This window comes from Hyaena hyaena, unplaced genomic scaffold (assembly GCF_003009895.1).
Source record: "Hyaena hyaena isolate Hyena2069 unplaced genomic scaffold, ASM300989v1 scaffold_25, whole genome shotgun sequence".
NCBI lineage: Eukaryota > Metazoa > Chordata > Mammalia > Carnivora > Hyaenidae > Hyaena > Hyaena hyaena.
In genome coordinates this window covers 1,315,379-1,338,591 of record NW_024080657.1, presented here as the reverse complement: position 1 = coordinate 1,338,591, position 23,213 = coordinate 1,315,379, and the positions used below count along the sequence as shown (strand labels likewise).

Genomic DNA, 23,213 nt, shown 5'->3' with positions numbered 1-23,213 from the left:
GTAAAGTTGCATATGTGACAGAGGTCAGAACACGTGTAACACACACACACACACACATGCAAGCATAAAGCTCTAACATAATGAAGGACAGATTTTGTAATGCTTACTCTATCACCAGGAAGGAAAAGGGCAGCAATGGCCTCAGTTGGGGTTCGTTATCATCACATGAGTAACAGCTATTAGCCATTTCTGCTATTTTGCACTTAAATAATTCTTCCAACAATCACAGAAACACTTGGAGAAACACCAGATTTGATGTTACAAAAAGCCAAGCTGTTACAGTAACCAAGATGGCATAGTGTTGGTCTAAGAATAAAAATACTCATTAATAGAATATGACTGCAAACCTAGATATTAACCCTTGTCTTTATGGTCAACTGATTTTTGATGGCAAGATGCAAAGTATGCTAAGACAATTCAACAGGGAAAGAATGATCTTCAATAAATGGTGCTGGGATTTCCACATGCAAAGAAGGTAGTTGGACCCCTACCTCACACCATATACAAAAACTGACTTAAAATTAATCAGACACCTAAATGTTAGAATTACTGCTATAAGAGGAGTAATCTTCATAACGTTGGATTAGGCAATGTTTCTTAGATATGACACTTAAAGCAGAAGCAATGAAAGAAAAATTAAGAAACTGAATCTCATCAAAATTAAAACCATTTGTGCTTCAAAATCCAATAGGAAGGGGGGATGGGCTAAGTGGGTAAGGGGCATTAAGGAATCTACTCCTTAAATCATTGTTGCACTATATGCTAACTTACTTGGATGTAAATTAAAAACTAGATTAAAAAAAATCCAACATCAAAAAAGGGGAAAAGACAACCTAGACTGTGAGAAAATATTTGCAAATCATGTACTTGACAAGGACTTGTATACCACTTGAATATAAAGACCTCTTAAAACTCAAAACTATATGGGCGCCTGGGTGGCTCAGTCGGTTAAGTGTCTGACTCTTAATTCTGGCTTAGGTCATAATCTCACAGTTCGTGAGATGAGCTCTACATCAGGCTGCGTCCTGACAGTATGGAGCCTGTGTGTGATTCTCTCTGCCCATCTCCTGCTCTCCTGTGTCACATACACATGGTCCCCCTCCCTCTCTCAAAATAAAAAATATATAAAAATACCTCAAGAATGTAAAAAAAAACAACGTATCAAGAAAAGGAAATGAGGTATAGAGATTGGGAAGGAAGAAATAAAAAGACAAAAAAAATTTTTTAATGAGCAAACAATCATTTGTACAGCTATTTCTCCAAAGAAGATATACAAATGGCCAATAAGCACATGAAAGGATGTTCAATATCATTAACCATCATCAGGGAAACGCAAATCAAAATCTCAGTGAGATATCACTTTATACCCACTTAGGAATGCCAGAATGAAAAGATAGATAAATAACAAGTGTTGGTTAGGATGCAGAGAAACTGGAATCCTTATATATTACTAGTGGAAATGTAAAATGGTACAGCTTCTTTGAAAAACAGTTTGTCAGTTCCTCAAAAAGTTAGAGAGTTTATCATATGACCTAGCCTTCCATTCCTAGGCATATACCTCAAGAAACTGAAAACAGATATTCAAATAGAAATGTGGACGTGAATGTTTATAGCAGCATTATTTAAAATAGCCAAAAAAGTGGAAAAGCTCCAAACGTCCTTCAACTGTTGAGCTGACAAACAAAATGTAGTATATCCATACTATGGAATATTACTCAGCCATAAAAGGAATAAAGTTCTCATATATGCTACATGAATTAACCTGAAAAATATCATACTAATTAAAAAGGCCAGACACAAACAGCTATATATTGTATGATCCCATGGATATGAAATCTCCCAAATAAGCAAACCATGGAGACAAAAGTAGTAGTTGTCAGGACTAGAGGGAGGATCTATTTCTGTAGAAGAAGAAATATGTACTATAGACACAGAACTACTTTCTGGGGTGACAAACATGTTCTGGAATTTGATAGTGGTGATGGTTGCACAACTCTGTAAATACACTAATAACACTGAATTATAAACAACTTTATCGGATATGTCAATTATATCCTCAATAAAGCTGTTACCAAAAAAAAAAAAAAAAAAAAAAAAAGCGAAGCTACTTTGTACAGAATAAAAAGCTAACCCTTTGAAGATGAGTCACTACAGTTTTAAGGACCCAGGAATGTAGGGAAACATTTTTATACCACTCCATCCTTTTCTTCTCAAATGGTCTGCAATGGAGAATAAGCACTCAAAAAAGAAGATTTGGTTTCCACTCACAGGGAGTTCTCAGCCCAATGAAAAAACAACACATATAAACCAACAATGGTAATACAATACAATAAGAACAATTATAGATAGGATATAAAATACTACAGCAAAAAACATAAACTTTAAGTAGATTGAAGTCCTAAATATATAAGGGAGAAAAAGCTTAAAACCTTTAGAATACTGCAGATTATCTTTTTGACTTTAGAGCTTTCTTAAAGACACAAAAAGCAGAAACAACCTAAGCAAAAAGACTTTTAAATTAGGTTCCACTGAAAATAACTTTTGTGCATCAAAAGATGCCATAAAGATAACACTGGGGAAAGACATCTGAGGCTTATCAGTAAAGCTTAATTTCCAGAATATAAATAGCTCCTAAAATTCAATAATAAAAAGACTAACAAACTAAAAGAAAAACAGACAAACGAGACAACAATTCACAGAAGAGGAAAACTAAAAGGCCAATAAACACAAGAAAAAATGCTCAATCTCACTAGTAACCAAGGAAAAACATTAAAACAAGAAACCATTTTGGGGCACCCACCTGGATCAGTCACAAGAGCATATGACTCTTGATCTCAGGGTCATGAGTTCGAGCCCCATGATGGATATAGGGATTACTAAAAAGAAATAAATTAAAACTTTGAAAAACAACAAAAGACACCATTTCATATCCGTCAGATTTTGAAAAATTCATAATACCAAATATTGGTAAGAAAATGAAGAAAAGAGCAATCTGTCAATACCTAATAAAGCTGGAAGATAAGCACACTCTATGACCCCACAACCTCACCCTAGATAAACAAACAAAATGTACACAAGGAAACATGTACTAAGATGTTCACAGTAGCAGTTTGTAATAGTGAAAATCTAAATGTTCAACAACAGGAAAATGCATTAATAAAATCTGATTCATTCATAAAAGGAAGACAATTACATGACAATTACCCATAGCTCTAGTTCTACAGGCATATGTGCAGCTAACGATCATATGATATTGAATGAGAACAAGTGCACTGCAAAAGGATGCATACAACATAATGTATAAATTTTGAGAAGGTGCAAATCAATCCATTATATTATTTAAAAATGTGTACATGTATAGCGGAAATATAGAAGTTTCTTACCAAAACAAAAGGGGGGGGTGCAGCAAATATAGCAAAATGTTAGGGTTTAAGGGAGATGAGTGCCTGGTAGGTACGTGAGAATTCACTAAATTATTTTCTGTTCTTTTCTATATATTTGAAGTAGTTCATACTAAAAAATAAAATAAAGATAAGGTTCTGTGGGAGCACATATGAAGGAGTAACATTTGAACTAGACCCCACAGGAAGAGTAGTTTAGCATATGAACAAGGGAGAGGAAGAGCATTTCTTACGGAGGAAGCAAGAGTTGAAACCCAAAGACATGTGCATGTAAAGTATATCTGAGGAGCATATGCAGTCGGGAGCAGCTAGCACCAAGGGGATTGGGACACACCCACACTAAAGCATGTGCACATGTCTTGTGGAGGGCCTTCTAAGCCATTCTCAGGAGTCTAGACCTCACCCACAGGCAATGGGGAACCAAAGAACAATGTGATCTTATCATTCTAGTAGCACTTAGTGAAAATTAAATGGAAGGGACAGAAATTGAAGACAATGGAACACCACTGACACTTGAATAACAGAGGGTTGAGGAGTGCTGACTCCCACCCAGTGCAGTTGAAGATCCATCTAGGACTTTGGACTCCCCCAAACCTTAACTACTAACAGCCTACTATTGAACATAAGCCTTACTGATAACATAGTCAATAAACACTTATTTTGTATATTATAAATATTGTATACTGTATTCTTACAGTAAAGCTAAAAACCAAGAAAACGTTATTAAGAACACCATAATAAGAAAAATACATTTATACTACTGTATTGTATTTGTCAAAAAAAAAAAAAAAAATCCATATCCAAGTGGACCCACGCAGTTCAAACCCTCATTTGTTCAAGAGTCAGATGTAGTCAGAAACTCTCTTACCAGTCTAGATAGACAATATAGGGCTCTACCTAATTGAGAACACAGGACTAAAGAACAAAGAACTCATGCAGAAGACATTCAAAGGTGGAATCAACAGGACTTGGTGACTGACTGAAAGTCAGAAGTAGAAAGAAAGAAGGGGTTAAGAACAACTGTGTCACATGGGTATGGTACTTAAGCTAGACTGTAAAGGTAGAAGAAAGAAAATGTTTCAGAGGAAAGAAAGAAAGAAAAGAAAGAAAAGAAAGAAAAGAAAGAAAAGAAAGAAAAGAAAGAAAGAAAGAAAGAAAGAAAGAAAGAGAAAGAAAGAAAGAAAGAAGAAAAGTCTGCCTTTTAAAGTGTTCAGTTGCAAATAAGGACCCTTAATGAGGGGAGCTAAAATTCAAAGAATGTAGATTGTAAAGGTTCAAGGTGCACACTATAATAGCTTCTGTCCAAATTTTGCATTAGTGAATGGACTAGGATCAGATGTCTCATGCCCAAAAAGGTCAGACATGAGGTACAGAAAAGGCAGAGATGCAAGTTCCAGAAAGTATCTTCCTTTCTGACAAACCTTAAATGTAAGTGTTTAATCTACCTATGTTAAGTAACGTCCCACTTTTGAAAAGGTCAAACTTTCTAGCTGCCTTGTCCTTTCATTTAAAAAAAAGTGAGTAACATAGAAGCCAACTTGAGGAGCTTTTTAAAGGTCAAATCTGGGATAATGTGAGCAACAAATGATGATCATAAAGGATCATGACCTACAGAGTAAAAGAAATATCCATGAGACCAAAGTGTTTAAATAATTGAATAAATAAATGAAGACAGAGTCAGGGGAGGGATAGCTTTTTCTTGTAGAATTCTCATTCATAAATGTAGAAAGAGTGAAAGAAAGAAAATCACCTTTGGGAAGGCAAAACATTAATAACGGTTGCAGGAAGGATCATCAGGATATTTGCAGACTCAATTACAAAGCAGAAAAACAGCAACTTTACAGTAGAGAAACCTAGCAGACACCACTTAACTAAGTGATCAAGGTTAACGTCACCAACAGTGAGACATGTCAATATCATATACTTGCTAAGAAGATGCACTGAGAGGGACAGAGCTTCACTTCTGGAGTATTCTTGCAAAAAATAAATTTAATTTTGAGGAAACTCAGACAAACCCAAAGTGAGGGACATTCTACAAACTAACTGGAGAGTACTCTTCAAAAGCGTCTAGGTCCTGAAAGAAACTATCCTAAATTAGAGAAGGCTAAAGGGACATGTGACCCTAGGTGGAATACTGGCTCAGAAGAGGGACATTAGTAGGATAACTAGTGGAATTTGAATTACAGCCTACAGATTAGTTAATAGCACTGTATCGGTGTTAATTTCCTGATTATTATCTGGATAGCAATTACTGATAATTATATTACAATTATATAAGACGTTAACATTTGGGGAAGTTGGGTAAAGGGCATTCTTTATACTATTCTACTTGGCTAAGTCTATTCCCACAAAGCATCAGATAAATGAGGCATGGTTTTCCATCCTTAAAACCTAAAAACTTTATACTTTATATGGAAATTCTTCATACCATTTTTGCAACTTAAGTTTGAAATTATTTCAGAATGAAAAAAATGAAGATGTGTAATTAAAAAAAGAAAAGTGAGACGTGTCTGGGTGGCTCAGTCTGTTTAGCTTCCAACTTCGGCTCAGGTCATGATCTCGCAGCCCACATCAGTCTCTGTGCTGACAGCTCAGAAACGAGCCTGCTTCAGATTCTGTCTGTCTGTCTCTCTCTGACCCTCCCCTGCTCACATACTGTCTCTTTCTCTCTCTCAAATATAAATAAACATCAGAAAGAGAGAAAGAAAGAAAGAAAGAAAGAAAGAAAGAAAGAAAGAAAGAAAGAAAGAAAGAAAGAAAGAAAGAAAGAGAGAAAGAGAGAAAGAGAGAAAGAGAGAAAGAGAGAAAGAAAAGAGAAAAGAAAAGAAAAGAAAAGAAAAGAAAAGAAAAGAAAAGAAAAGAAAAGAAAAGAAGGGTGCCTGGCTGGCTTAGTCAGTGGAGCATGTGACTCTTGATCTTGGGGTCATGAGTTCAAGCCCCATGTTGGGCACAGGGTTTACAAAAATAAATAAATAAATAAATTAAAAAAAAAAGAAGAAGAAAACTGAGTGGGAACTGACACTTGAATAGTGAAGAAAAGAGTTATCACAAATATTTAATTATTTAATTATTCAAGAAAAGCATAGGGCCACTCCTAGTTCCCCTCACTCAGAAGAATAAATGACAATGTAGTCAAGTAGATGCAGCAAAGACAGTGGCAAAAACACTAAGAAGTGACAGCTGAAAGGAGAAAGTAATATCAGAAAAAGGCCAGCTGCTGGAGCGGCACACGGCTCTGTAGCTGTATATTCACCAGAGCACACTAACCAAATGGCTATTGTGCAGGGATTCTACCCAAGCACAGGCTGGATGACCTTGGACAAGTTACTCCGTCTCTTTGAGCCTCATCTGTGAAATGAAGGTGGCTCCATCCATGCCTTAGGGTTGTCAGAAGACTAAACAGTGTACACAAAAGCACACAGAACTATGCTTCTCATGTCAAAGGCCTTCATTCAGTAAAGAGTTTGTACAGATGATTCTAATTCAAAATAAGAAAAGGTTAAACCATATCCCATAGTTTAAGAAAGTAGGAAAACATAGGGGTGTCCGACTTCAGCTCAGGTTATGATCTTGTGGTTCATGAGTTCAAGCCCCGCATGGGGCTCTGTGCTGACAGCTCGGAGCCTGGAGCTGCTTTGGATTCTGTGTCTCCCTCTGTCTCTCTGTCCCACCCCCACTTGTGTACACACGCTCGCACTCTCTCTCTCTCTCAAGAATAAATAAACATTTATAAAATGTATTAAAAAGGTAGGAAAATGTATAATTCATCTTAATAAACTTCTATGAAAAAAGTTGAAATGAAAGCCACAGTGCCTTGAAGGGGTATACTTGAATTAGCTGGGAAAACCGCTAAGGTGAGGTACCTCCTTCCCCAGGCATCAGATAAATGAGGCATAGTTTTCTATCCTTAAAAGTGCTTTGGATCTTCAACACAACTAGAGTCAGCTCAACATTTGAAACACAATTCATTACGAAACTTACTGATTTTCTTTTGTACTTTACCCAGAGAGCCTCGCTACACTATGTTGTCACTTAATGCTTTTTGTCACCTAATTTAGCATCAAGCACTTTTCTAGACCTATCAAGACCTACTGTACAAAACATCACAAGAATATTTATGTCTCAGTGACATTACGGTTGATTTTTATTTTTTCTATTTCCTAAATTTTATGTTAGATAGTTAACACTAAATTATAATAGAAAATGAGTCATTTATAAATAAAACTCACTATGATCAAGATCTTGGAGAAATCTATCAAACAGCAGTTAAACGTACCCTTCTCTTAACACAGTCACATTAACTTGGTTGTAAAGTGAAGTCAATATTCCAGACGATTAATGCTGTGTGACTACTTGGTCAAGTCATTGTATTTACCGGGGAGGACACGAAAAGCACTCACCTCTACACTATTTGCAATATAACGGTTGTCACCTTCAACTTTGACAGAGAAGTCATAATAACCACTGGAAAATTTGACATTCATGAAGTTTAGTTCAAAAACATCCCTGTTAAAAATGATAGCAGGGTTAGCAAGAACTCACATAGCAAAGCCATGAGTGTACCAAATGGGCCATATGCCACCCTCCCTGAGACAGTCCAGGGCCACACCACTTCACCTTTCAGCTTCCCACTTCAGGTGGGCAACCCCCTGCTCAATCATGGAACATGGTGTGGGGGAAACTTGAGACCAATCTAAAATGACCTCTTCTTTCAAGACTCTGAAGTCTTTTTACCTTTGTTTCATCCTCTTAGCTCCTAAAATCTCACCTCCCTCGGGTAGATTTCCACAATTAAATGCAAAACACTCTACAGTATGATCCCTATTATGTTTTTTAAAAAAGACGAGAAATGTCCAAAAAGCTGGAGGTAGAGCAGTATAATCATAGGTAATTTTATGTATTATTTCTACTTTCCTAGGTTTTGTGAATTTCCTAAAAATGGCATATCTTACTTTTATAAAAATATCAGTAACTTTTATTTTAAAGGGGGGGAAAGGTAGAGAATTCTTAACTCTAATTACATGGCAAAATTCCCAACGTCTTTTACCATTGCACTTACCATTCCTAAAAAATTTTTGCTTTTTATTCTCACATATTGCCTGTGTATCTTTATCACGGTCTAAGAAATGCAGATTCTCAGGTCATCTGGCTGGCTTAGGCTGTAGAGGATATGGCTCTTGATCTCAGGACTGGGACTTAGAGCCCCACATTGGGCCTAGACTGTACTTTAACAGAAAAACAGAAATACATATTCTCTCTAAAACTCCGAGTTCCTACTCTCATTAGCTTACTAATTTAACACATAACAAAGTTTCATATAAAAACTGATCCTCAATTCTTTTAAAATTTACCTAACAGTATATAACCATTACAAATAAGACTGAAGAAGAAAATTTAATCCTATAGGGGAAATGTCCATGACATACTGTTATAGTCAAAGCATAATCCTAATTCAATTAAAAATATATTTATTTGTGGGGCACTTGGGTGGCTCAGTCAGTTGAGAATCTGACTTCTGTTCAGGTCATAATCTCACAGCTCATGAGTTCGAGCCCCACACGGGGCTCGCTACCGTCAGCACAGAGCCTGCTTTGGATCCTCTGTCCCCCTCTCTCTGCCTATTCCTCACTTATGCTCTCTCAAAAGTAAATATATATATTTTTAATATATGTGCATACATATTTAATTATATAGAAAAAAGGCTGACCAAAAAAGACAACAAAACGTGAACAGTAATTATCTCTAGATGGTAGAATTATGGGTGATTTATATTTTATTTTTTGTGTTTTTCCATATTTTTCCTACAATAAATATGTATTACTTATACATCAGAAAAAAACAGTATTAAATTTAAAACCAGCTACTTATATCACAATGACAAGTCAGGGACAACTAGAAATGGAAAGGGAAGGAAACAGTAACACTAAAGCACAATTCTTTAGGGTTTTTTTTTTTTTTTAAGTTTATTTAGTTATCTTTTTTAGTAACGTCTACACCCAATGTGGGGCTTAAACTCACAACCCCAAGATGAAGATTCCCATGCTCTACCGACTAAGCCCGCCAGGCACCCCTCTTTTAGTTTTAAAATTCCTTTCCTTCTATGACTGTAGGATTTTTATATCAGTAAGTCAAATTTACCTAACCATGGGGGCTTTTTGTAACATCCATATTAATTTGGGTTATACTGGCTACAGACAAAACAAGTCTACAGGCGCCCTGCAAAAATAAGATCGGACTTACCCTACAGGGGTAAAAGAAGTCTTCTGGAGGACAGTGGCTCTGGAAGCAACGGATTTAGCATGTTCTAGTTTAACAGTGGCCTGAGTCAGAGGCTGGGACAGAACATTGGTGACCTGCAACTAGAAATAAAATTTAAAATTATCTGTAGCAACAATGGCTGAAGAAGTATAAAATTTTGTTTCTGGGGTACTTTATCCACAGGGAGCCAGCTCTGCAGGGGAAGAAACACCTCATTTTGGGAAATCTTCAATGACTTTGGTCTATGGTCTATCAGAAATCAGACACAGAAAACACAGGGAGATTGGTAATGGGACAGATTATAGAATGTTAGAGGCAGGGAGGATATTAAAGATGACCTTGTCCAGGGGCACCTGGGTGGCTTAGTCGGTTAAGCGTCCGACTTTCGCTTAGGTCATGATCTCGCGGTTCGTGGGTTCAAGCCCCGCGTCGGGCTCTGTGCTGACTGCCAGCTCGGAGCCTGGAGCCTGTTTCAGTCTGTGACTCCCTCTCTCTCTGACCCTCCCCTGCTCGGGCTGTCTCTCTCTCTCTCTCTCTCCTAGAAATAAATAAAACATTAAAAAAAAAAAAAAAAGATGACCTTGTCCAATAATCTCATTCTTCAGGTGAAGATAGTCCCTTTACATACATCTCCTTTTATCAATCATCTGAGATAAATGGCACAATCTCTACTTTACAGATGAAGAAACTAAGGCCAGTTAGTGGTTGGTCTAGGACTCAACCCCAAGCTTATCTAGCTACAAAGCCAATACTACTTGGCTCTCTTAGCCATTCCCTCCTGACTCTTGGTGAACTATGTTAATCAGGTTTTCTCACCCCAGCCTTTGCTAAGAGGGTGTGAGTGTAAGCAGGAAGAAGAGAGGGGGTTTTGAAGGACAGGGCACTGCCTCAGGAAAGCATTTGGAGAGGCGGCCAGAGTAGAACTGATGGAACTGTCCTGTGTGAAACCCCCGTGTTTAGGCATAAATAAAATGCGAATTTCTTATGAAGATCTTAGCTTACCACGGATTTCCAAACAGCAACAGATGCACCATTTGAGATGAAAACTCTATGCGTATTCAGGATCTGTACATTTACTCAGAGAGTAAAGTGGCATAAAGGCTCAGAGTCAGCATGAGCTGACTGAGAGGGAGGGCTGCACTATGAAGACGCAGAAAGACATGCAGTCAGCAGCAAGAGGAAGAGACCTGGTGTTAACAACTGCAAGCACCAGAACTACTGGAAATTTAAAGAGTGGTCTTTAAATAACATATTTAGAAAGTTCTGGTACTGGAAAATGCCTTTTAGAAGCAAGCCTTCTCTATACATCTGGTGTTATAAACCCCAAAATGCAATTTTCTTGCATTTAATTTCTTTTTTTTTTTTTTTTAAATTTTTTTTTTAATGTTTTATTTATTTCTAGGAGAGAGAGACAGAGACAGCATGAGCAGGGGAGGGTCAGAGAGAGAGGGAGTCACAGACTGAAACAGGCTCCAGGCTCTGAGCCGGCAGTCAGCACAGGGCAGTCAGCACAGAGCCCGACGCAGGGCTCGAACCCACGAACCGCGACTTGCATTTAATTTCTTGAAAGCCTTACTGTTCAAAATCCTCCAGGGGGAAAAAAAAAAAAGCTTTTTTTTGGGATAGATATGAAGGGTTCTGGGACTAGTTCACCCAGGGGCCATGTCCCTAGCTCCAGGCTAAGGGAAATGAAGCTTGCTCTACATTTAATGGGCGTGTCCTGGGGGGGGCGGGGGGTGGGGGGGAGTTACAACCAGGTTTCTACCAGTCCTTAGGTTTCTGAAAGCCTTACACTGGAAACAAGCAGAGTGGCCCAGTTTGGACATGGGAGCCATACCCGAAGAATAGCTTGCTCGTGAGTGTCGAAAGGAGAGCCCTCGGGCACAACTACAACTGGCACGTGGTAGCGATTCTGAGAGAGTGCAGCGGCAGCAGAGGCCACACTGAAGGCTTCTGAGAGTGACTCAAAGTTCTTCTTGCTGAAGATCGCATTCATTAGTTGGATGACCTGATCCTGAAAGAAAAGGGAAATGCAGCTGGAGATTCTCCTCTGGCAGGAAGGTGGGCGGACCATCCCTCGCTCCCCATGAGCTGAAGTCATTCTCTATCTGCTTCTAGGCGTTCATAAGGAGGATCTTTTAGCCATTAATCCAAATTGATCTGAGAGGGTGAAAAGCAAACGTTCTGCGTTTAAGATTAAAACCTCAATTTGGTTGTTTTTTTCCATCTTCTGGTTCAAAGTGAAATTCACACATTTATTTGTCAACCCTTTATTGAATGCTTACTGTACAAATGCAAGGTAACTACTGAGATGTGAAATTCTATGACAAAATGCATACATACACAGTAACCTTATGTTTTAGGTTACCGTATGTGTCACATACTCTAACAGGTGCTTGACATGAAGTAAAATCCTGATAAAAACCCTGAAAAGATCGATATTATCAATGTTTTCCAAATGAGGAAACTGAGGCTACAGCAGGTTAAGTAAGTCCTACAGTTGTAATAGGGGAGGAAAAAAAAAAAAGACCCAAATTGACATGGAAGTCTATTTGTCCCCAAAGTCCTTCAGAATAAAATATGTTCTTTCCTGATTCTTCTTACCCTTCCAGCTAAGCCAACTTCCCTCCCTAACCCCCTCTAAGTAGTATGCTAGGGCTAAGTTTGAATTCATAAGACCAAACCTTATAACCAACATGTACATTAGAAAGAAACTAAAATAACTTTCCATTAAGAACTAATGGGCTGTTTAGAGGAGAAAAGTGAAAGCAGTTTTTTAAAAAAGTGGAACCTAAAAGGCATTATTAAAATTCTGGAGGTTGTGTGCTTAAGAGGAAACATTTTCCACTTCAATCAGTTTTGTTTTTTAAAATCTACAATCTAACAAAAGAGCTCCCTTGTTCCCGACAGTGTTATTCACAGTCGACATGAAATAATTTTCTTTAATTGTACCAATTACATTTTTCCATCACTAGGCTGTTGACATGTTAAAATGGGGGACTGTTCACTAGAATGGTTATGTCAAAAGCAGTGACAGCAAAATTACTCCAACCAAATACCTGGTGAATAGAAGCTTGGGAATAAAGCAAGAAAAAGTTTAAGTTGTGTATGTAGAATACTGCCAATTCATCTACTGTGCTGTGTCCAGGAGAGTTCCTTAATGATTTGTACCATAAGACCCACATTCCTGCACTTTCACCCTTCATAGAAATTAAGAGAGTATGGGATCTCCAGACCTTCTATACTTAGGATAAACAAAAGACAACAGAAGAATGCTAACACATGAATAATTTATTAGGTCATATCCTCCAGAGAAAATATAAAATTAATTCAAATTACCCAACACAGATGAGTATTTACTATTTACTTAAAGGAACTCAGCACAGAACTCAAAATGTATAAAAGAAATGAAAGTTCTAACTTGGAACCCAGATCTCTCCTTCGAAAATGAAAACAACAGTAGCTCGTATTTTAAATCCTGTAGCTCAAGGGTTGGTAACCTTCTCACAAACAAGGTACAAAGAGGGTCCAATTCAAAACGACTTCCTACACCCATTCCCACCAAAGGCTCTTACAGGTTAACAAGCTCCTCTTGAAGGAAAAAAAACCAAGCAAACAAAGAAAAAAGAATTAATTCTTAGTAGATGTCTGTAGCCACACATGCCTCTCAGAAAACTATGTCAATCGGCAAAGATCTGCTAAGATTTAATCACTGCTGAGCCTGAGGTGGGAGAGAGAAGAGGCAGTTTTTAAGTACAGGAAAAAGAAGGCCGGGGATCTGTTTCATAACACACAGGAAGGAGAGAGCCTGTACATGGGGAGGCCTGATTTAGGGGTGTCTCTCCACCTGTTATCTGTGTGTCCTCACACATGTCACGTTGCCACTCTGCAGAGGGATCAAATCTGACTGAGCATACTACTCACAGATTTCCTCTGGCGATCAAATGAGCCACACATAAAAACGCTTTAGAAACTGTGAAGTGTTGTAAGAAAAGAAAAAAAAAAACAATAAAAAATAAAATAACGCAAGTGTGACCATTTGTTTACATGTCCATCCCACTGACACCCAGTTTCTTGAGGACAGGCATTACATCTTTCTGTTTCTCATTTTCAATGCCTGACCCAAGACACTGAGTGACTACACCCCGAGGGGAACTGAACAGCCCCCTCTGAAAAAAGCTGTTCTTAGCAGATGAAGTCAACAACCCCTTTGTCTTTCACGCTTGAGAATTATCAGGTACCTCCTTAATGGATGGCTCAGTCCCCACGTGGTCCATGAGCTTGTAAGTGGCAGCCACGAACAATGCTGTCGTTTCCAGTCCTTCTTCAAACTGGAGATACACACCTCCCAGTTCATCCAGGCGAGCAACAAGATCCTGTCACAACAAAATGGACGCATGTCGGAAGTCAAATGGTAACAGAAACAAGATGCACAAACCACTGTCAGCCTGTGCAGACAGTTTTGAGAAATCACACTCCAAATCTGGAGAAGACCTCTGACATTTAGCACTTTCTCAATTATGATGCTTGGGCAGAGAGAGAGTAAAGAATATCACACAGGCATCTGAAGAGAATAGTATCTGCTGCAGCTCTGGAAGTGCTCCTTCCCTGACCCCTGCACTCACGCCCACGCTCTGCTCTGGGCAGAAGGCCAGTGGGCCAGGCCTCAGTGCACCCAGGAAGCATCATGACACAGACAGACTCTACAGCCATCCATTTAGATACAAACTACAGAGCAGAGCATTTCTCTTCCTTATTCAGTGCTCTAAAGGATGAAGACAGACAAACTCCTCTTCTGGGCAACACGAAGAGGCAGCTAACGTGCCTGGAGGGCACCCAGTGACGACACTGTGTGGCCTGCCTGTCATCACTGACTATGTAGTCCATGAGAGTAGGCACTGAGCAGCAGGAGGTCCTAGGTAAAGGAAAGGATGGAGTAATAATAAAAACACACTTGCTGGGTCCTTATTGTGTACTAGGTACTTGAGAACCCCACTTGTTCCTACAACCTCATATAAGGAACTGAGGCTCAGACATTAAATAATTTGCCTGAGATTACAAAGTAACAAGTGGCATTTAAAAATATCTGAATTTCGGGGCGCCTGGGTGGCTTAGTTGGTTAGGCTTCCGACTTTCGCTTAGGTCTCGCGGTTCGTGGGTTCGAGCCCCGCGTCGGGCTCGTGCTGGCTGCCGGCTCAGAGCCTGGAGCCTGTTTCAGAGTCTGTGACTCCCTCTCTCTCTGACCCTCCCCTACTCATGCTGTATCTCTCCTAGAAATAAATAAAACATTTAAAAAAAAAAAATCTGAATTTCAGGTTTGTTAGGCTCTAAAATCTGTGGATTCTGAACCTATACCTACAAAAGGCTGCAAAAGTAGTTTGTTGCTTTACTGATGGCGTAACTATCCTACCCGAACAAATATTCCCTAGGGCATATTGCTCTGAGACAAAGAACGTTAAGTGTGCCATGGATATGAAAAGAAATGTAACTGGCCAAAATCAACCATGCATGTCTATCTGCAAGACTCTTCTAAAGGTTTTCAGAGACAGGAGCTGGGAAATTCATTTGGCAAAATAAATTCACACCTCGATCTCCTCCACGATGCTTCTCAAGTCAGCCTGCTGGGACAGGTGGGATGCTGTCTGCAGAGCCTGGACCGTTCTGAAAGATGAAGAGTAGAACCCCAATGAATGGCAAATCTCTGTTTACCTACTCGCTCCTTCCTATATTGGGACACTTTCAAGAACATCCCTCTCTGTTCTTTACAAATATAACACAGTCTCAGCCTTTAAGGAGCTGAATTTTGATCCAGTTGGGAAAAGCCATATTACAAAGATCATAACAGCAAGAGAAGGCAGTCCAGGCAACATGATCTGAAATAAGTACTTTGGGCACGAGGAAGAGAGGGAGCACAGGTTCACTCTCCTCTGACAATCTGTTTTGTTCCTAGTGGCGTCATATACAGAACACGGAGACTCCGATTTACTTAGGTTTAAAAGAAGTACGTTCTTCGGGAGAACAGAACTGAATTCAACCAAGGTATATGTTGTCCAAGGCGCTGTGCTAGGCAGAACTCAGCTGCCTATTAACTTTCAACTTTTCTTACTCAAAAACCAAAGAAATATTATGGAATCTGCATATACAGATTGTTGGGTAGAATTTGCAGCAAACCAGATGAATGTGTTATAAACAAGAAGGCTTTGGGAAACACATGTTGAGTGTTTAATACTTGCGCTATCAAAACCCTGCAGGGAGACCTGAAAGTCACTTATCCTTTGGGCATTAAATAAAGTAAAAGAAATTCAGTTCTGAAACTAGAATTTATTCCCTTTTCTTTCCCTACCATTTATTTCTGATTATAAAAGTACATATTTGTGAAAAATGCAAGCAATACATTACCAAAGAAGTTAAAACTCCTATAACACCTACCCTTAAAAGATCATTGTTCTCTAGCTTTTTTTTTTTTTTAATGTTTTATTTATTTCTGAGAGAGACAAAGAGACAGTGTGAGCAGGGGAGGGTCAGAGAGAGAAGGAGACACAGAATCTGAAGCAGGCTCCAGGCTCCAGGCTCCAAGCTAGCTGTCAGCAAAGAGCCTGACGCGGGGCTCAAACCCATGAACCACGAGATCATGACCTGAGCCAAAGTTGGATGCTCAACTGACTGAGCCACCGAGGAGCCCCTCTCCAGCTTATTTTTAACTTAGTATGTTGTATACAACTTTCCATATGAGTATATATAAGTGTACCTCATTCTTATTAACCATGACATAGTATTGTACTGTTTACATGTACCATAATTTACTCACTTAATCTCCAACTGATAAACATTTATGTTGTCCGAGGTCATACAATGCTGTAACAGATAGCCCTTACTCGTCTCTCTCCATATTTTTAAATTGAAGTGAAATTTACATTAGAAAATTAACTATTTGAAAAGTGAACATTTCAGTGGTATTTAGTATCTATCTCACAGTGTTGTACAATCACTGCCTCCATCTAGTTCCAAAACATTCCCATCAGTCTAAAAGAAAACCCTGTACCCGTTAAGCAATTTCTTCCCAGTTTCACGGGTATAGTCCCTGGTAAACCAACCTGCATTTACCTATTCTGGGTATTTCATAAAAATGGAATCATATAACATGTAAGTGGTGCTTGGCTCCTTTCACTTTCCCTTGGCATGTTTTCAGGGCTCACTTAAGGTTATAGCATATATCAGTAGTTAATTCTTCTTATGACTTATTCAATGTAGGTTTATCTACTTATGAATTTATTCCTGTAAGACAAACTTTTAAGGTAGAATGTGAAAGATGTGTACACGTAAGATTTATTAGATTCTATTCTCTTAGTGCCGATAACCTGAAAAACATAAACAGTGTTTTCTGGAATGCAGAAAGCTGAGGACCCCTGGTGGTTAAGCACTGCTGTTCAACACTAGAATGGTTCTCTATTTTCCAAGAGGTGACTGGGTCTTTATATAAAACCACCATTTATCAATCAGGTCACTGTACTGGAGAATGTAGAGAGAGAATTTTTCATCTTTCATTGAGATCATAACAATTTAGATTCCCTTACAGAAAACTAATTCCATTAACATGACAAGTTGGAAAATAGGGGAGTTACAGTCCGTGGACAGGGAAGCCCCATAGTATTCAATGACTCCCCTAGGACCTTTGTGTTAAAATGTGCTAGAGAAAGTGAAACCTGAATGTCCAAACAATATAAAAATTCCACATCTGCCCATGATAAATGCTGAGGCCAGAAAAGGTTGCTAAGATAGCCAAGAAAGAACTTTTCAACTAAGATATCATTTTTCTCTTCTTTAGAACAAGTGACTGTCATGCTGGTAACAACTTCAGAAGTTTTTAGACTGAAATTAATCCACTTAGCTTTGGAAAAGTTTTGTCACTGGCAAAATTTCTTTGCCTCTGGAGTGCTTTATGCAAACACTAAGAAAGCCGATCTTGTCTTGCTAGTATACAGCAGATGATTCAAGGAAATTGGGTTATGGGAGACCACAACGGCATCTTTTCAGGTGGTTCGTTCAAACCTACAATTTTTTTCCTCCATTCTAGACAAGTTTATAAACATTCATATCCTAGAATAAGTCCACTTAAATGTAGATGGCCCATTTACAAGTCCTAATTTAGATCAGATTTCCTTACATACAAGTCGATAGTAATGTTATATAAGGCATCCTGCCAGTTTGATCTTCACAATAACCCTATGAGACAGATATCACTCTGTCCGTTTTACATATGAAAACACCAAGGTTTAAGGGGATTAAATCGCCTGCTGTTGGTCACAGAGATATTAAGTAGAAGAGTCTGGATTTGAACACAGTTCTTCCCACTCCCAAGCATGTGCTCTTTCTACCTGCAAGCTTTCTGCATCAAAGTATAGTTTCAGCCTTCATTAACTCTTTGCTGGGCACCTCCCATGCACCATGCTGTGTGCGCACCACAAAAATAGAAGCTTACAATCTAATAGAGAAAGAACTACAGTAAACCGAGGAAGTAACTGGCTTCCTAAGAGAATAAGAAGGAAGAAGCAGCTTTTGGTACAAGCCCTCTATGAACCAGGCCCTGCAAGAGGCCCTTCACACGCATGATCTCATTTAATCTTGACATTTATTCTATGATGTAGGGGTTATTGGGCTCATTTTACAGATACGGCTCAGTGAAGTTAGTAACTAACCCAAAGTCACAGCAAGAAAGGAACAGAGTTGGTGTTTAAAGTATAACCGTATAGCCAAGTATAAATGACTCCAAAATAGATGTACTTTCTCCATATTTTTTCCTGTTCTGGGATTTTGAGGAGGAGACTTTCCTTTTTGCTTGGAGGGAAGTGAAGTTTTACTGTAGAAGATGGCATCAGCCTGAGCAACTGACAGGGATATGAGGACACAATACAGGGATCTCATTGTGGACCCCTGGGGACCTCTCCGAAGGAATTATGAGATAAGATCAAAATAATGTGACCTAAGACCAAAGGACTGCAGGGTCAAGAAGCACTGGGCAAAGTGTGTATAAGACGTCAGCCCTGGAAAAGCAGCCCCAAAGTCACTGATTACTGACCATGTGAAAATGAACAGGGTGTGAGTGACAGAGAGAGTGTCAACTGACTGTGAGCCCTGCCCTTAACAAAGCTTCAAGTTTAGAAACATTTTGATCTTACTTACTCCCGCCAAAAAAACCCAAAAAGTCTGGGAAACAACTGAACTATCTGCAATTGGGAATCGGTGTCACCAACCTCTAAACAAGTAACAAGAGGTCAGCTGCTCCCCACTCTTCCAGGGGTTGCAACTGAATGGGGGACAAACACACACACACAAATACATGTATTGTTTTAAATGGGGAGTTTCAGCGTTAAAGAAAAAAAACTACATATACAATCACTTTTAAGTTTAGTAAACATCCCGGGGCACCTTGGTTTCAGCTCAGGTCATGATCTCACGGTTTTGTGAGTTCGAGCCCTGCATAGTATTCCGTGCTGACAGCACAGAGCCTGCTTGGGATTCTCTCTCTCTTTCTCTCTCTCTTCCTTACACTATCTGTCTCTCTCAAAAATAAGTAAATAAACTTTAAAATGCATATCCCTAATGACAAAAACAAAAAAAGGTTAGTAAGCATCTTTAAGTCAATTACAATATTTAAATTTATAATAAACACGAAAGTTGCCCCAAGTTCCTTTCCTATAAGTGCTTCTCCTTCACCTAAGGCTTCTGCAGAGTAGTGGAGTCTGATTCCTAGAATGCTCTCCCCTCTGAGCACACACTTCTCTCAGCAGATGCTGTCTGTCACAGCTTCAAGGGGTCCTATAAGCCCTCCTCCAGTGCAGGGCCTCCAATGCCAACAGCTCCCCGTGCCCTGGTCAAACCTCAGTGAAAGATTCACGTGGCTTGTTAGCCTTGCTTTCCCTTGGTTATCTCCTACCCCTGCTTCAGCCTCTAACCTCAAAAGCAATCTTTTTTTAAATTTATTCTTTATTTTTATTTAAAAAAATTTTTAAATGTTCATTTACTTACTTTTGAGAGCGAAAGTGAGTACAAGTCAGGGAGGAACACAGAGAGAGAGGGAGACGCAGAATCCAAAGCAGGCTCAGGTTCTGAGCTGTCAGCACAGAGCCTGATGTGGGGCTCAAACTCACAAACTGTGAGATCATGACCTGAGCTAAAGTCAGACCCTTAGCCACCCAGGAGCCACCCAGGCACCCCTGAAGCAATGCTGTCTTTATATCCAAGTGTGTTCATGTTCTGACTCAGTATCTTTAGGAACACAGTGTCCACATGAGCCCACCAGGACAAGGGACCTTACCGGTCTTAATTCAAAACTGTGTCTGCAGCACCTGGCGGAGCACATAGCAGATGCCCAGAAAATATTTGCTGAACCAATAGATGAACCCTCTCAGGACAGCCTCTCACACAAATGAGGTCTGAGAAACGCTGGACACGGTGACTTACGCTAACACAGTCTCTTCCTTGCTGAGGCGAGTGGTAAGGGCACCAAGTGCTTCTTGGGAAGCCAAGGGAAGACCAAAGCCACTTAGGGCTGCCACTGCGTGGTAGATCTGGGTAACAGATGAGTCTTCACTGACGGCTGCCAGAAGCAGATCTTTGGTCTCATTTGAAATAGAGATCTAAGAAAGGATTGGCAGACACAGAGTTTTAGAACATGTGCTAGTAGTATGGCAAGCAACATGCAGAGAGACTGCCAAAGTCATACCACCTAGCCAGCACACGGTCGTTCCCCCTCAGCTGCTCAGACACCAGAATTGAATGTCTGTAGGGATTCAGCATAATACTTGAAATGATCCTGGCAAGTCACTTGTCTACTTGCATGGTTCTCCTATGTTCAATAAAATGGATTTCCAGAAATCTGGAGTGGGGGACATTCTACTTTTACTTTGAACATTTTGAAAAGTTAAAGGGAGTTGGAAAGAAAAACCAAGGCTTCCCAGAAGAGAAGCAACTACAGGAAAAAGTTATTTAAAAGCTATGAAAAGTGAAAACTCAGGGAAAAAATAAACTCCATTTCCTTAAGAAAAATAAAATCACGAGAATGGAATTCCCACCCAAACTAATGGATTCTCATTGTTCAAAAAAAAAAAAAGAAAAATTAACCTGCCCTCCCCCTTTAAAAATATACATTACAGTATAAAGTATATATAAATGTAAAAGCTGGACTTACCTCACACCCCGAGAGGGCCTGGCTGGACTGGGCAGCATAGAAAAGGGAATCCACATTGCCTGGATCAAGGTTTGACTTAATGAAGGCACATGCTTTCTAAATAGGAGGGAAAGTCAGTGATAAGTGGTGATATACACAGTGACTGGGAAAGCATACATGTTTTTTGGTGACGACATTCTAAGCAATCCATGATGGCTAAAAGTATGAACTACACAGATTTCACATTTTAAGCAGGTAGTTTCCATAGAACATTCTATTACACAACACTGTTGACTTCATATAAGAGCGACAAGCCTGAAGTACTCTAGTCCTTCTGAACCCTAGAAAAAAAAGAAAGAAACCGCTTCCACTGGTCACCTGCTCTGGCCATAACCTGTGCTGGGTGTTTATGATGTTTTTTCTTTAATGACCCTATGGTAGATATTATCATTCCCATTTAACAGTAAAAGAAACTGAAGCTTAGAGTTGGTAAGTCACCTGATGAAGGTGACAAAGCTACAAAATGGCAGTGTCTCCTCTGATTCTAAGTGTACTGGGGTCTCCACTTAGATGTTTCCAAAGTTAAGTCAGGTTCAACACATCTAAAATGAGCTTGAAACCTTCTATTTCTTCATCTGGATCTTCCAGTTCATGCATAGGCATCACCACATACCCTACTACCTGAGGCAGAAACCTAGGAATCATTCTTGACTTTTCCCTTACCCTACAAGCCTAGTGAACCTACCTCTTTTTTCAGTTTTCAAACCCAATCTCCACCCTCTGGCTTCCCTCACTGCCTTATTTCAGGCACTTGTCATTTGTCACCTAGTGTATTTTAATCATCTCCTAACTGGTCTCAAGCCATGCCGTTCATTCTGCATACCGACTGCTTCAAGGGTGGTCTTTACAAAATAAAAATGTAACCATGTTACTCTGCTATCAAAACCCTTGGGTGGTTCCTTATTATCCTCAGAAAAAGAGCCAAAGTTTCAGACATAGCATAAAATGCCCCCATGACTGCCACTTTCAGTGCCAGCTTTATCACACCGCCTTCAACTCCAAAATCTTACCCTCCAACATGCAGCAGCTACCCAGAGACACTATGATCTCACCTTGGAACATATGTGACCCTGCTACCCCCCGCTGGGAGCACCCTTCCCTTGTCCCTCCCGTCTGCCAAACCAGGTCCTAATTTCATCTCTGTTCACATGTCGCCTCTTCCAGAAAGCATTCACAGACATTCATCCCAGGTTAGGCCAGGGGCCTTCCCTCCCAAATGCTCCCCCAAAACACTTACCACACTGTACTAACTGCCTCCCCCAGTGACCAAGTATTTAAGAGCAAAGATTTGGATGAACCCCAATCAGTGTCTGCCAGAAAGTAGGCACATAATAAAACACATGCTATACTCACTGTATCAAACTATAAGAAATGTTTTCTAATTGTTACATTACTAAATATTTTGATGGAGGTAACATAAAATTCAGCTATTCAAAATTAAGTGGCAATAAAACCAGTTAAAAGTGGGTGCTTTTGAGGAGGAGGACAGGGTGTAGAGCAAGGTGGGCCACATAACGGGCTTTTGTTTTTCACTAACAGTTGTGCTGTATTATCCAATGTTTTCCTGGGTGCATGTGCTACTTTAGCCAAAACTATTTTTTAATTTTATGAATAAAAGTTAAATAAGAGTCTCAAAAGAAGTATGTTTCAACCAGAAGTTTGGGGGGAAAAAACACTTAACACTGCACAAATTAGGAATCTGAAGAAAAAACAATCTAGTCAAGGAATCCTTCAGGACAAGGTAGGTAAACCTAAGACATGTGCTTTGTCGCCATCTGGTGCTTTAACACTAGAACAACAGCATCCAAGACCCCCAAACAAAGATTATGGTCATTGGTACCACTTTTCGAGCACTTAAAATGTGTCAATACTGTTCTAGGTGCTTTGTGTACCTTTCTCCTTAAGCATTCGGTCCTCCTATTATTTTAAGTTTACAGAGAAGAAAACTGAGGCATCAGAGAGGCAAAGTGACTTCTCCAAGGTCACTCAGCTCTAATAGAGGAGCTGGAATTCAAACCCAGGCAGCCTGGCTCCACAGTTGGAGCTATACAACTATATAAACTCTGTCTCTCACGGTTTTTCATCTCTAGTGAAAAATTATTTGTCCTGGAGGAAAACCAGCATTGTGCCAATTACCTAATTCTTTGAACAGGCAAATAAAGGTAAACACTACCAGAAGTCAGTAGCTTCTAAGCTCCCAATGCGTACTTGGTTTTTACAGCGGCAGCAGCAGTGCAAGACCTCTGGAAACACACCCCGGACTCTCAGTAAAGACCACCCAGTGCTGAGGCTTCAGGGGCTGCTCCCAGGGCCTTGTAACTGACTGG

The 23,213-nt window shown here is 39.5% G+C and overlaps 1 protein-coding gene across 2 annotated transcripts in view; it reads right to left on the bottom strand.

Annotated features, from left to right (window-relative positions):
• RPN2 (ribophorin II) overlaps window positions 1-23,213 on the bottom strand; it is a 57,723-nt gene that overhangs the window by 21,012 nt on the left and 13,498 nt on the right. For both annotated transcript variants that reach the window (XM_039227113.1, XM_039227114.1), the window contains exons 3-9: window positions 20,848-20,943; window positions 20,121-20,296; window positions 15,245-15,320; window positions 13,901-14,035; window positions 11,497-11,673; window positions 9,642-9,760; window positions 7,802-7,907 (exon numbers count right to left, since the gene is read on the bottom strand). In XM_039227113.1, coding sequence (XP_039083044.1) covers window positions 7,802-7,907; window positions 9,642-9,760; window positions 11,497-11,673; window positions 13,901-14,035; window positions 15,245-15,320; window positions 20,121-20,296; window positions 20,848-20,943 — 885 coding nt within the window. The remainder of the gene's footprint in view (window positions 1-7,801; window positions 7,908-9,641; window positions 9,761-11,496; window positions 11,674-13,900; window positions 14,036-15,244; window positions 15,321-20,120; window positions 20,297-20,847; window positions 20,944-23,213) is intronic.